This window comes from Eschrichtius robustus, chromosome X (genome assembly GCF_028021215.1).
Source record: "Eschrichtius robustus isolate mEscRob2 chromosome X, mEscRob2.pri, whole genome shotgun sequence".
Classification (NCBI taxonomy): Eukaryota; Metazoa; Chordata; class Mammalia; order Artiodactyla; family Eschrichtiidae; genus Eschrichtius; species Eschrichtius robustus.
In genome coordinates, this window is record NC_090845.1 from 68,073,273 (window position 1) to 68,087,981 (window position 14,709).

The 14,709-nt window shown below is 36.6% G+C and overlaps 1 protein-coding gene across 1 annotated transcript; it reads left to right on the plus strand.

Annotated features, from left to right (window-relative positions):
• Window positions 1-842: 842 nt before the first annotated feature.
• LPAR4 (lysophosphatidic acid receptor 4) lies at window positions 843-14,192 on the plus strand. Its single transcript, XM_068533521.1, has 3 exons — window positions 843-1,097; window positions 9,894-11,082; window positions 13,930-14,192. The coding sequence occupies exon 2, from the start codon at window positions 9,970-9,972 to the stop codon at window positions 11,080-11,082; it is 1,113 nt and encodes a 370-aa protein (XP_068389622.1). The 5' UTR covers window positions 843-1,097; window positions 9,894-9,969; the 3' UTR covers window positions 13,930-14,192.
• The last annotated feature ends 517 nt before the right edge of the window (window positions 14,193-14,709 follow it).

The window sequence follows — 14,709 nt, forward strand, 5'->3', positions numbered from 1 at the left end:
TAGGTATACGGTTGAAGATAACTTCCCATTATAAACAAATTGCATCTGTACTATTTATTTTGGGTTTTAGCAAACCTCTGAAAAATCTCATGGTAATTAAATGTCCTGCCAGGCAGTTATTTAAGAGAAGTGTAGACCCTCCTTTTGCCACAGAGCACTCCGTAGTGCATGGAAGGTGGGTAGTAGAGCTCTGGGACCCCAGCACATCTCCATCTGAGGGCACTGCACTGGCTTAAGTAAGTGAGTATAGTATTAAATTTTATTTTATTGTGGTGGTGGTGGGGATTTAATTTTGCATAGTATAATAGGAATGTATTTACGGTACCAATCACTTTTGCCTTTCCCCGCCCCCTACTTATTATTAAGATTGTTATTGTAATTATTTTAATAAAGTTGGAACAAACATGGGCTGCTCATAAGTGAAACACTCTTCCCAGTTTGGAGTTTCGTCTCCTCCTCCTCATTAGAATTGTAAGAGGGTGGGGGAGGATAGCCGTCCTGCAGCAAAGACAGACACAAAGGCTTTCTCTGCGGATTAATTGGTCAGGAAAGACACTTTTTATATCGTGAAGTGGCACTTAAGCCGCCAATTCTTGACTGTGAAAACTGCTTTTCCTGGGCAATGCTCTTTAAGGAAAAACTTCTTCAGTCCAGTGATTGGTGACTGAGGGAACGATGGAGCACAGGGGATTGGGCGGGATCTCTGCTCCTAATAATGCCTCCTTATCCAATGAAAAGCATTTCCTATTGAGACCCCCAAGAGTTCCCCCGGCCCTACGCTCCGGCCCGGACTTTGGGCCTTTTCTTGCGTCCTGTTTGTTAAAGGCATGCCAGCTACAGCATTCAAGAGGGCCGTTCCTTAACAAAGGGAAAGAGATAAATGTAAATAAGCTCACATTTTCAGAATGAGCAGTTTGCTGTAAGAAGCTTCGGCAGCCCAGAGTCTGCTACTTTGGGCTGGGCTAAACTTTCCCTCTAAAAAAGAATAATAGATTAAAATATGCACTTCTAAAGTGCGAGTTGCCCGTTTACATGTTTATTAGCTAATTGTCTACAGGCATGAGCACACTCTCTCATCTAGCACACTCTTTCTTGGGGTAAGTCTCTTTGAGAAAGATTTGATTCGGGCGTTTGGTGGTGGGGGGATGGCATAACAAACTTCAGTGGAAACACTGATGCTTAGAGTGTTTGGGGAAAGAAGTTAGATTTCAACTCTGAAGTGCTGAACAGGGATCTTCGAGTCGAATGGTTAAAAAAAAAAGCAGGAATTTCTATTGTTTTGGCAATAATACTGTTTCAGTGGAAGAGATACAAGATTTTCAGGCTGTTGTTTCATGTAAACACAGGTGTCCTAAAGAGATGATTTAAAATCACAGAGTAGAGCAATTTAGAAATTCTTTTGGCTAGCTTTATATTTCTTTGGTTTACAATTGATTGTGAGCTAATGTGGCTTCTATTTTGATGAGGTTTCTTCTAGTAAAACTATACAGCAGCGTGCCTTTGATGCCTAATTGATTTATGGAGAATGTGACATTTGTTATATTGAATAATTCATGAACTAGACCATAAAGGAAGAAACACATTTCAATGAAAAACTAATTCTGGCATAAATGGAATTTGCCCTTATATGTGAACCTAAGTGCTATTTTCCATACAAATGCAATAATGTGACATATTTAAAATTCTCTTCTTGTATATCCTGAATATTTTTAAGATTTTTACTTACAAAAGATTTTGTTGAATTGATAAATATTGTATTTTGGTTACTTTGTTTTAGGAAATTGAGCAATGTAATTTATTATTATTCCACTGTAGAAAAGACCAGACAAATTCGAAGATTAGAACATTTCAGAGCTTGGTGGGGTTATTCACTTTGCTACCTTACCAAATTATACCAGCTTTCTTTTTCCTTGACCAACATGAAGACAACAATAATAACCTAAGCTCCAAATTATTCAGTGGCTTTGAAACATGTTTATTTTTCAGAACAAAATTTCAAATAACATATCCCATCAGTATAGATTGTAAATCCTTTTGCCTTGTCACAGATGAAATGTGCTGTTCCTATAAAGGATGAGTTCAGCTGATACACTTGATGGGGGCTACACTCTAAAGCATCTCCTGCTAATCAGAGATGCAAATCAAAGTCCTATTGGAACAATCAGACCTGCCTTTCAGAATGTGTACTCACAAAAGTTAAAGAGAGGACTGGGAATATGCCCTACAGAAACACTCAGGCCAAGTTTAGCTAAAGCTTGATCTATTCAATTCCATTTGACAGAAAATGCAATGAGAATTGTTGCCCTTACTGTGGTATGGTCAAGGCTTAATTGTATAGTTGCCTTTTTTTCTCTGTGTATGGTCATTGTGTATAGTCTACTCTTGGCCTTCTTACAGGGGAGGAAAAAACTCACTAATGTGTTTGTGAATACTAGTACTGAAAATTGGGAGCTTAATAGGAGTTTACCTACCATTGGGAATCAAGCCTCACTTTTAGTAGATAAGTAATTAGAGCAAGTCATCAGAGCAAGGCATGGGATAAGTAGTGTACTGATTCTCTATAGTTATGTTCTGAAGTATTTCGATAACCTTATATTTTGAGGAGAGAGGTGACTGGGGAACAGGTAGAAAAGGTCAAGGATTAAGACCTAGACAATTAGAGCTGATATGGGCATAAGGACAGAGGATGAGGAAAATGAGGATATTAGGGAGACTTTACGATATAAATGGCAGCTTGATCTGTGATCCTTAGCTTCTGACAATAATTAATAATATTTACTTCTGATACTAAAATAAATCTAAACTACGTATGGTGATGGATGCTGACTAGACTTACTGTGATGATCATTTCACAATATATACAAATATCGATTGAATCATTATGTTGTACACCTGAAACTAATATAATGTTATATGTAAATTATACATCAATTAAAGAATAAATCTAGCAATAATTTCATTGAGTCTAATAAAAATTAATTCCCCTTATCTCAGACTTCGAGGGCTTAAAAAAATTTTTTTTGCAGTGACAAATGGGAGGAGGTAAAAACACTGACAGGAGGGAACAGCCAGTGAGGCCACACTGCCATAACATGAGTTGAAGGCTGCTATTAATCAAGGCAAAGATGGAGGGAGAAGAGAAACTGAGGTACAGAAAGGGACTATGACTTGGTCTCACACAGTTAGCTAGTGATGTGCCTGGACGTGGCTATATTGAATTAACACCAAATATGAAAATTTCTGGGTATTTGAACTTCCTGGTTTGCTTTGATTCTAAACAAAAAGAAGTTTTCTTTATAATCTGTATCAATTGTGAAAGCCATAAAAGAAAGAAATGTTAATGCTTCTATCTTTCTTTAAGATAAACCAGTAAAATAATATTAATTTCATTCCAGGAATACTGCTCTCTGGAGGAGTGTGAAAATCAATTCTCCTTAATGTTAAGGTGATCTCAAATATATTTTAAATTATCTAATGATTTTATTTTTTAAGTTTTGATTCCCTTAGATTAAAGAAAAATTATTTCAGGAGAGTTGAAGCATAGCAGTCTGCTTTGTTTAGGCCACCTTCAGAAGGGGGTGAGATGTGATGATAGTGTAAGTTTGCCACTAGCAGATGATTCTACTTTACAGGCAGTAAGTGAGTAGGGTTCAAATTCAGTCGCTACCTGTATGAATTCCATTGCAGAGTATTTCTGGTTCTATACAAGTGTTTTGGGTAGAACTGTGATTTGAAGATGTTACAGACATGCTATATTAGGTTGGCCTAGAACATCCTAGCAGAGGCAGCAGTGATTGTCAGTGTGCTAACACCCAGTAATTGAAGACTTGCTCATATCACTATAGTTCAGGGAAGAAAGAAATCCAGCTGGGTTGGGGGGGGGTTAGAGACAAGGCAGTAAGGTCTCTACGTGTTGTTCCAGTCTTCTTTCCTCTTCCCCTATCAAGGCTCCTGCCCAGTAGTAACAGTTGTTGCCAGGGAAAAAGAAAAGAAAATAAAACAGAAAAAAACCACAAAGAACCAATACAACTTCAGGCCAAATAAATCTTTGTTCAGTTATTTTTCATGTAATGTATTACCTTATAAAGTGGAAGAAGTATTTTTATGCCTTTTGTCACTAGTTATCTTTAAGTGATTATAAGTTACATAAACTCATGGACTTTATGTGTGTCAATATAACTAACAAAATATGACATAGCAGTAACAAGCTTTGAAAATAAAATGTTACCTGCAACTCTGTAATAATGAAATCCAAAGCATTTAGATACCATTTTAAAATATGTTGGCTCTCATTTACTCTGATTTATATCATGTAATATATTTCTTTACCTTATGATTTTGGTATACATTTTATTGAAAAGCTCTCTCCATGGCACACTATTGTGACTAATTCTATTTCACAGCATCCATTGGAGGAAATCTCTAACAACAGTACCTCCAGAAAGTTCATTGATCACCCAAGTTTTGGATAAAATTGGTTCCAGAATTTGGTTTGAACTAATGTGGTGAGTACCACTGTCCTGGTAATAACTTTCTCTAAAATTCTTAATTTTATTCTCCAACTTTTTTTCTAACCAGTGCTTCCAATTTATTATAGGTTATATGATCCAAACATCCAGAATGAATGGAAGAGTTGTAATTGTTTATTATAATCCAGGCAGATTTGATGTAAAAGAATATTGATTCTTTGGTTTAAACCTTCTCTGCCACTGGTATATGCCTTTAGGAGTGGGAGACATGGCTTTTGTTCATATTATCAGGATCAGTATCCAAGTATATCAGATGAATTGGTATGCAAATTGATAACTAATTTATCTGTTCAACTATGTGAAATAAAGCCAGATTCCTAGCTGGAATTTATGAGCCTCACAGGATTTGGAAATGGGCTCTTATAGGAATACCTAATTTTTTTCCCCAAAAGGTCTGGGGCTTCTGCTGAGATGAGATATTAAGTCTGAAGACTCTAGACAATTTCATTAGATTAGGTTGAGCAATTTGTCTACAGTTGTCTTACTCTATAACTTACTGCTAGGGAAAATTCTACTTTAGTAGCGTTGATGCAAACTTTGGTCCCATCATATTGAGCACTAAACCACATTATTTTCCAAAAATTAGACTGTGTTATCAAGTGAAGGGTTAGTGAGAGACTGGAATGTTTTTCGGTGAAAAAAATTAAGTTAAACACTGAGGATAGGAACTGCTCAGATTAGGGCCTGTGTCAATTTCCTGCTCTTTTCAAATAAAGTAGGGGGACAAAACAGCCATAATAATCTTAGTGTGAACCAAATTTAACATAGAAAGCCTTTTTCAAAAGGATATTTCTCCATAAAAATAAATGAGGACAAAAAAATAAAATAAACAAGCTTGTCAATCTAAACATTTGACACAGAGAGGCTTGTTTGAGATGAGACCTGATATAGATCAATTTCCCAGCTCAGTTCTAGAGTGAAACATTTACCTATGGTTTCCTCCATATGTAATTTTATAAGGCTAGGTTGTGTTTTGAAAACTATTATGAAACAGCAGCCAATGCATAGGAACATCAATTGGAACCGTGTGAATGATTGTGATCTGTGCTTGTGACTTGGCCTAGAAGATTTCCTTAAGGAGTCTTCTCTGTTAGCAGCCACTCATCTGAGGAGCGGCAGTCTAGACATATTCCCTATTACTCCAGCAGGATGGTTTTAATCTGTATTTTTGCAACATTTTTGTATTTTTTAGTTTGCTTCGCTGCTAGATATTTATAGAAAGGACACAATAGGTTTCAGCTTCCTCCGAAAACTATTGTGTCAGTGTTCCTAAACTTCGACCAGTAGAAAGAGGAAATGCTCTGGGGATCAGAAGCACTCTGATCTGACCCAAGCTCATTAAAAGGGGAGCAAAGCAAGAAAATTTAAGTATACTCTGCCTTCAAGGCCTTGTCTCCCTGAGTTCTGGATTGTCTTCTGTCGGGAACAAAAGCAAGCCAGCCTTTCTGGGCTACTGGGCATATGCCAGAAATTAGAGCTTTGTTTCCAATGTATTACCTGAAAATTTAGCACTTAGTGAAGTGATTTAGGTATTCATCTTTATAGGGCAAAAAGGCTAACTCTACTTCCTCCAGGAGCCCAAAAGACTGCAAACATGGTATATTTCATTATGATTAGAAATTTTTTATAAGGGAAAAACGTTGTGAACACTACTATGAACTGCCCAAACTGGCTCCATGTGTGTAGGTCAAAGTTAAAAATTCAGCGAGGGTTAGATTTCTCTTTGGTCAACCTCCAGGTGACCTGCTTCCTGTCCATTGTCACTGAAAATACATGCAATCAGCACTCTGAACCCCTAGGTGATTAATTGTTAGAATAATTGGCTGTAAAGGTCTTCACAAGATAATAGTCTAATGCTACTTGCAGTGAAAGATGTAATTAACTGTGTCAGCCTATATTTTTTCTTCTTCATCTCATCTGAAGCTCAAGTGTTGGCCCTTTGCCTCCATTCAGTGCACAATATGTCAGCCATTTAGGAAAATCCAGTGGTTAAAAAACACTTTATTTCAGTCAAAAGAAAGGAAGCCAGTCAGAAAAGAGACCTTGTTTCTTTTTCACTGATTCTCCTTCAGAATTAGTTTAAGAGCCAAATGCCTCTCTGATTTTTTTTTAACCATAGCTCAGTGGGAGATATTCCTTTTGGGACAGACTCCTGGATTGTCCCATTATGACAAAATTGTGTAGTTAAGGTTGAAACTCAAGGGGGGATTTCTGAAGTAAAGGGTATACACGGTGTTAGGAGAAAGATGTGTTGCTAATATGAAGTTCAGCATACCAAGAAAGACAGAGACATAGGTGTCCAGTTGTGCCAGGGGAGGGAGAAGGAAAAAACTCCTGTAATGTTTCTTTGTGGTTAGGTTGGGCTGAATGCTGGTCAAGCTCATAAAGCTACTCACAAGCCCTGTTGAATCTTCCTAGCCTCAGCTGTGAGGCTCAGAGGTAATGTTTATACAGGGAAGAGAAACAGTATAGCCAAGTTACAGAGTGAACCAGTGTCTGAATCAGAAATAGAACTCCTTGCTTATAGTGCTGTGTTAAATCCCAGCACCACACCCTCGCTGCTAGACAGCAAAGGGGCTGTGTGTTTGAGCAAGGGAAAGCTATGAATAGGGCCTTAGTGACAGTTTTCCCATGCTCTCTCTTCAGGATTGAGACTGTAATGCTTTCTTGTCTGTAGCCCTTTCTTTCCCACAGGATTTGGTTACTCAAAGCAGCAAAGCAGAAGTGCCAGGCTTTTGCAGACTGCCTGCTGTGGGTATAGTGTATATGTTCTGGGAGATATAAAACTGAATAGAAAACTGGGGAGCAAAGCTCACCTATTTGAAACATGCCATCTTGGGAAGTACAAAATAATACATAGCCAGTGAGCTAGAAGTATACTGTGTAAAAGGGTCACCAGTGGGCAGACTGGAGGGAGTCTGAGCAAATGTGAAAAGACTTCTATTATGAAAACATTTTTCAAATAAAATAACCTTATTAGCAGTACTTTTTGTAGAAGGCAGGTGCAAGCAGATCATAGTGAATGAAGCTTGGCTTTAATGTTAGGGGTTTTGCATTCCCGTAATTTCTTTAGATTGTGTGACTATGTTAGAAGGATATTTTTGACTATCTTGATTTCTTTCAACAATGGAAAAAAATGACTTCCAGCCTAATGGGTAGCGTGTGGGGGTGTAAAATAGTATATAATGTGGTTTAAGCAGTTGAGAAGTTAAGTTTGCCACTCTTTTTCTTTCTGCCACCCCTTTGGTCATTTGCGTACTGTTCTTTCTGAGAAAATTGGAAGAAGTGAGATGAAGCAAGATAGAGAGGGTGGAATTGGAGGAATTATAATTTGGGAGTACCCTCCAAGCACTTAATACAAATTAGATGGAAGCACTGACCTCTCTCCAGCAAGGTCTTCTTTTTTTTGTCTTTTCTTCTCCCTTTTCTCTCAATTCTTCAGTTTTTCCTTCTCTGCTACTTTCTTTGCCATCTTCTCTTCTGCTCTCCCAATCTATTTTTATTTCTTCCTTCTCTGTTTTTTTTTTCCTCCTGGACCTTACTTTGTCAAGGTTCCTACTATAGCCTGTTTTCGTATACCAAGGTTACTTCTGGCAAAAGTTGAGCTGGGCCTGTGAGATGAAATGGCCAAGAAGGAATATGATCTTAGAGCAGTGTTAGGCTCAGGGGAGGCACTCCATAAAGCTTTGCTGAATGAAAAATCAGGAACGGCACACTTCCAATTTTAACTTTAAAACTTTAGCTCTTAAAAATGCCAACCCTTTGCTTTGCACCCTATATTCTCCAAGGTCAGCTCTCGTTCTGGGCACTGCAGTGAGTGATTTTTTTTTCTCAAACCAGTTTTTTTCCCCTCAGGCCAAACACTGGTTGAAGTGACTTCAGGCCACTATATCTCTGGCAGGTTCCCCCTGCCACTCCCTTCTCTGATACAGAGGCCCTTTGACCTGTTCCCTGGGAGGTGGAAGGAAAGAGTGACATAAGGAGGAATCACTTCAGAGAAATGGTTTTCACATTTTAAAATATAGTCATATGAAAACCCATTACTGGATATGTCAAGAACAAAGACCACTTTTATTCCATATCTTCCTCATCGAAAACAATTCATTCAGCTGCAACTTGTTCATAGTGTATTATAGAGCATTCAGAAGACAGTCCTCCAATGGCAGCTGTTGACCTAGGAGAAGGTTAGTAAGATTTCTATATGCACCTTTGAACAATGATGGTTCAGATACCCAACAAAGATGATTAGTCAGTGATAGCCACGTGTACAAGTGGTGGCAGGCAGAGGGCATGTAACTGGCCAGATCAGAAATGTACAGGGGGATGGTTGTTCACCTCAAATCTACCTTTCATATTTCACTTGTATTCAGCCAGAAAAGGCTTTATTGACCAGGGCCATCTTAAGAGCTGAAGGCATGATAGTAACTGATGGAAAGGGCAGTGGGAGAGGGAGTAGGAAAATACCCAAGGCTTAGGGTCTGGCATGAAAGAAGCTTGGAAAGGAACCATAGTCTGAAAGAGGGAAACATTGAGATTGTCATTTGAAATATCTCTCTATAAAGGCAATGTAGTATCGTGAAAAAAGTTTTAGTCAGAAGCTTTAATATACTGAGGGATCCCTGCTCTCTAAACTTATATTTTGGAAGAAAAGGTGAATCAACATTTTAATTCAGGAGTTTACTCATAACTTTTTAAAGAGGTTGTCCTGGAGGTCCCATATCCACCTGTACTCTTGTGCAGTAGAACTAATACTCAGACAATGAAGTTTAGTAATACTGGAAAGTAGACAATGTATTGATAATTTAGAGTAGCTTGATAATCCTTTAGTTAGGATTTTTTTAAAAACACCTGAATTCTGGTTCTGACTGTATCATTTATATGTTCTTCCATTTCTGACATTATTGTAATTCTAAATTACATAAGCCTCAGTTTCTGCTTCTGTAACATGGTGATAAATTCCTGCCTTGCCTGCCTTATGGTGTACTTGTAGGAATCAAATAAAACATGCTTTTGAAAGTTAAAAAGTCATACAAATTTCAAAGTATTAACATTGTTTTAACCATCAGAGTCCCCCCCGCCCCCACCCTGCCCCTACCGGCCTTGGGCTCCCAAAAAACAAATACCTTATTCCTGTGCATTGCAGTGCTACAGTATTGCACTTACTGTCTTGAGTGTGATCTCTCCTACTCCTGCAACATACTCTTGTAGTACCTTTTAACATATGGTAGGTACTCAAAAGGTATTTGTTAAACTGAATTGAATGTGCATGTTATTTCCAGTCTGGGTAGACAGAATATCTTTTACTCCACAGAAATCGTGGATGGAAGGTAGATTTGATGACTGGTTCCATCTTGTCTCCCATAGGAGGAAAACATTTCCTACCAGTCCTTAGTCTCAGAGTGCTGAACCCTGCAGCCAGCAGGCCTCCTGACAAAAATCCATGGGTGACAGAAGATTCATTGACTTCCAATTCCAAGATTTAAATTCAAGCCTCAGACCCAGGTTGGGCAATGCTACTGCCAATAATACTTGCATTGTTGATGATTCCTTCAAGTATAATCTGAATGGTGCTGTCTACAGTGTTGTATTCATCCTGGGTCTGATAACCAACAGTGCCTCTCTGTTTGTCTTCTGCTTCCGCATGAAAATGAGAAGTGAGACGGCTGTTTTCATCACCAATCTGGCCCTCTCTGATTTGCTCTTTGTCTGCACTCTACCTTTCAAAATATTTTACAATTTCAACCGCCACTGGCCTTTTGGTGACACCCTCTGCAAGATCTCTGGGACTGCATTTCTAACCAACATCTATGGGAGCATGCTCTTCCTTACCTGTATTAGCGTGGATCGTTTCCTGGCCATTGTCTATCCCTTCCGATCTCGTACCATTAGGACCAGGAGGAATTCTGCCATTGTGTGTGCTGGAGTCTGGATCCTAGTCCTCAGTGGTGGTATTTCAGCCTCTTTATTCTCCACCACTAATGTCAACAATGCAACCACCACCTGCTTTGAGGGCTTCTCCAAACGTGTATGGAAGACTTATCTGTCCAAGATAACCATATTTATTGAAGTTGTTGGTTTTATCATTCCTTTGATACTGAATGTCTCTTGCTCTTCTGTGGTGCTAAAAACCCTCCGTAAGCCTGCTACACTGTCTCAAATTGGGACCAATAAGAAAAAAGTGCTGAAGATGATCACAGTGCATATGGCAGTCTTTGTGGTATGCTTCGTACCCTATAACTCCGTCCTCTTCCTGTATGCCCTAGTGCGCTCCCAAGCCATTACCAATTGCTTGTTGGAAAGATTTGCAAAGATTATGTACCCAGTCACCTTGTGCCTTGCAACTCTGAACTGTTGCTTTGACCCTTTCATCTATTACTTCACCCTTGAGTCCTTTCAGAAGTCCTTCTACATCAATACCCATATCAGGATGGAGTCTCTGTTTAAGACTGAAACACCTCTGACCACAAAGCCTTCCCTTCCAGCTATTCAAGAGGAAGTTAGTGATCAAACAACACATAATGGTGGTGAATTAATGCTAGAATCCACCTTCTAGGTATGAGAACTCTCTTTAGGTCCAGATATGGTTTCTTCTACGATTTTCCTATGCTATGAATAAGAGAAAAGATTTCAAGCTAATGATATTGAGAATAATGTACTGAATACAGTCAGATACATTTATTTGAATGTTTATTGTACATAGGATGTTTTGTTCAATAATTATAGGTCAGGTCTAATTACAACAACAAAAAGTTATTGCCAAACTCTTCTGCTGGGTTGGAAATTCATTGTAGCACATTATATAAGTGGACAGTAGCCTTGACTTTAGTGATATGGAGATTACTTAAAAACTTTAAAAAATATATTTCCATTCCAATAATATTTGGTAATTAGGTTGGGCCTATAAATATAGAACAAATTCAGGGATTATGTTTTTTTAAAAAAACAACCTTTTGTGTTACTACTGATATATGCTAGTCTTTTTTTTTCTTTTTGAATTGTCATTGAGTTTATTTTAGCACACTAACATATTTTAGCTTAACATTATTAATAAAAAGTATCAAATTTAAAAGAGCTAGCAAAATTTATTGTGTATATTTTGAAAGCAGAAACATAAATTTTGTTTGCATGAATATGGCTGGGAAGAAACAGAAGATTAACTGGATTTACATATTTGCAGTCACCAGCAGTGTCAGTTTTAAAAAACGTTTTCCTTTTTCTACACTACATTAAATTTCTCATATGAAACTTCAGATCCAGAAAGCTGCTAAATATGTGCCCAAAACAGGGCAAAATGGAAAATCACATAAAACAACAAATGTTCATAAAAAACTAAGAGACATCAACATTTTTTCTAAGAATTTCCAATTATCCTTCTTTTCAGAGACTGGTTTTTATAAATATTTTCTATATGAAATTTTGGAGCACAGTGCAACCAGAAAGCTGCTGCATTTGTGCCCAGGTCAGGAGCAAATTGAAAAAATTTAGAAACAAAAGAATAACAAAAAAACCATAAAACAAAAAAAGTTTTTTAAAACTTGGATTAATCATTTTTGGGGGGAGGGATTAGAGATCTGTAACTTTAAATGACTTATTCTTTCATATTAATTTTGGAGCACAGTGTAGCCAGAGAGCTGCTGAATTTGTGCCCAGGTTGGGAGCATATTGAAAAAAAAATACATAAACCAAACTAAACCAATACAAACAAACAAACAAAAAACAGAAAAACTGCAAAACAATAAAAACAACAAAAAATTCTTAACACTTGCATTAATATTTTATTTATTTTTTGAGTATATGTAAATTTAAAAATATTGTATTATTTGTAAAAAATTTTAGAGTATAATACAGGTAGAAATCTGCTGCATTTGTGCCCAGGTCAGGACCTAATTGGAAAAAATAAAAATAAAACAAAACAACCCCTTAGAAAACAACAACAAAAAACACACGCACAAAAGAACTTAGAACTTTTTTTCTGAGCATTTTTAAAACTTACAAAATACTATAACTTTCATATGATGCTTTGAATTAAAATGCAGCTAGGAAGCTGCTAAACTGGCATCTAATTCAGGAGCAATTAAAATCAATATTTAAAGGTATACAAAAGAAGAGAAAACATTTTTTATAACTAACTTAAACAACAAAAGCAACAAAAACATCCTTATAATCTCTTACTATTTATTGGATGAAGTGTAGGTTTAAGAATATTAAGACCTATAAACAAAACTTCTGAGCACGGCATAGTTTGAAAGATGCTACATTTGTTCTCATATAAGAAGCAGTGGAAATAAATATCCTGCATGCATACTACACACACAATTAAAGCACTGCAAAACAAAACCAAAATATTCTTAAATATGTTTTAATCAATTTTTAAGTTATTTGGAGATGTGATAATTTTAAAACGCTAAGACTTTTTAAGTAAAACTTTCAGGAACAATGCATCTTGTAAGTTGCTGAACTTGTGCCAGGGAGAGATTAAAAAAAGATTAAAAACCATAAAACAATGACAAAAAAGTAACACTTTTAAAGCAATAAGCAAATTGTTAAAACTCTCATTAACCTTTGTTTTTCTTTCTGACATATGTAGATTTAAAAATACTAAGATTTTTAGATAAAAATCCAAGAGCCTAATGTAATTTTAAAAACCACCAAATCTGTGCCTGGGTTAGGAGCTAAGTGATAAAAAGGCTAAAACAATAGAACAATAATAAAAATGAATTCTCAAAAATGGCATTACTTTTTCCTCATGATCTAAAGTCCTAAAAATAATCATGCAATAGATAGAATATGTAAGGCATTAGGTTGAGTTAGATGAAATTAGGTTAAGTTAGCTAAAGTTTGGTTGTTAAGTTATGTTGTAAGATCAAATTAGTAATCAAAGTATGAATAATCTTTTTCTTTTGGTATTCTTTCTTTTCTGTTTCTTGTAAGTATAAACTATATGTGAACTTTTGTTTGTGCCCTGGACTCTCAAAATTATGAAATTTTAGGATTATGACACCAAACCATTTAATAGGATATGTTAACCAAGTTGACATGAAATATATCAATAAACCAGTTTCCTTTTGTGTAATTTCCATATTTAGTTTTGTTTACTTTTCCATATTTCAATTTATCTTAATTTCCAATTTTATAGTTAATATAACTTGCTAATAATAAAAAACTTTTGTCATATTAACAATGTAACCAACAAAATGTAATGTAAACTAAATGTAAAATTGCCTTTTATTTTACATTTAAAAGCAAAAGCAATCATTCAACTGTATTTACAACTTGGATTTTAAATGCTTATTAAATGTAATAAAATACATTTGGATTATCTAGCAGTTATACTTTGGTCAACTATTTATTCAACTTGCCCTTTTTATTGAATTATAATTGACATGCAATATTATATTAGTTTCAGGTGTGCAGAAGACCTGAATAGACATTTTTCCAAGGAAGATGTTCAACAGGCACATGAAAAGATGCTCAGCATCACTAATCATCAGGGATATGCAAGTCAAATGAGATACCACCTCACATCTATCAGAATGGCTATTATTAAAAAGACAAGAAACAAGAAATGTTGGCGAGGATGTGGAGAAAAGGGAACCTTCAACTTTGCCTTTATTTGTGGGCACCCAGAGACAATTTTCTCTTTTATCTTCCCTCCATCCTTCAAGAAAGAACTTATTAAAGTATATTTGGTCTCAAACCAATTCCAGTACTTTGTTTTGGAGGCTGTCTAAAGACTAATGCAGAGTTGCAAATGGCAAATCCATGGGTGACTTTTCAGAGATCAAGTTGAAAGGTTAAGTTGATTTGTGCAACTTGGCTTTGATTTATTTGGACTTTATTGCCAAGCTGACTCTTGAATCTGATTTCTCAGATTTGAGGAAACATCCTAGGAAGACTGGGAGGCCTGGGGAAAGTCAGGGGAGGAAAAAAAAATCTGACAACAATTAAAAGATTTTGGAAATAGGTGGCTGACTGATCAATAACTAAAACAGGTGGTGGTCCCAGAGTAGCAGCACAGGGAGTTCATAGTCATTGTCCTTATGCCTTCTAACTCTCAGGGAAAGCAATGTCAGCATCTCATAAACCACTCTGTGTATTGGTTCCCCATTTGATGACATCAAACACTGCCTTTTTTAACATCACGACCAGCATGATTAGCCCTAGGCTATGTTTAAAATTA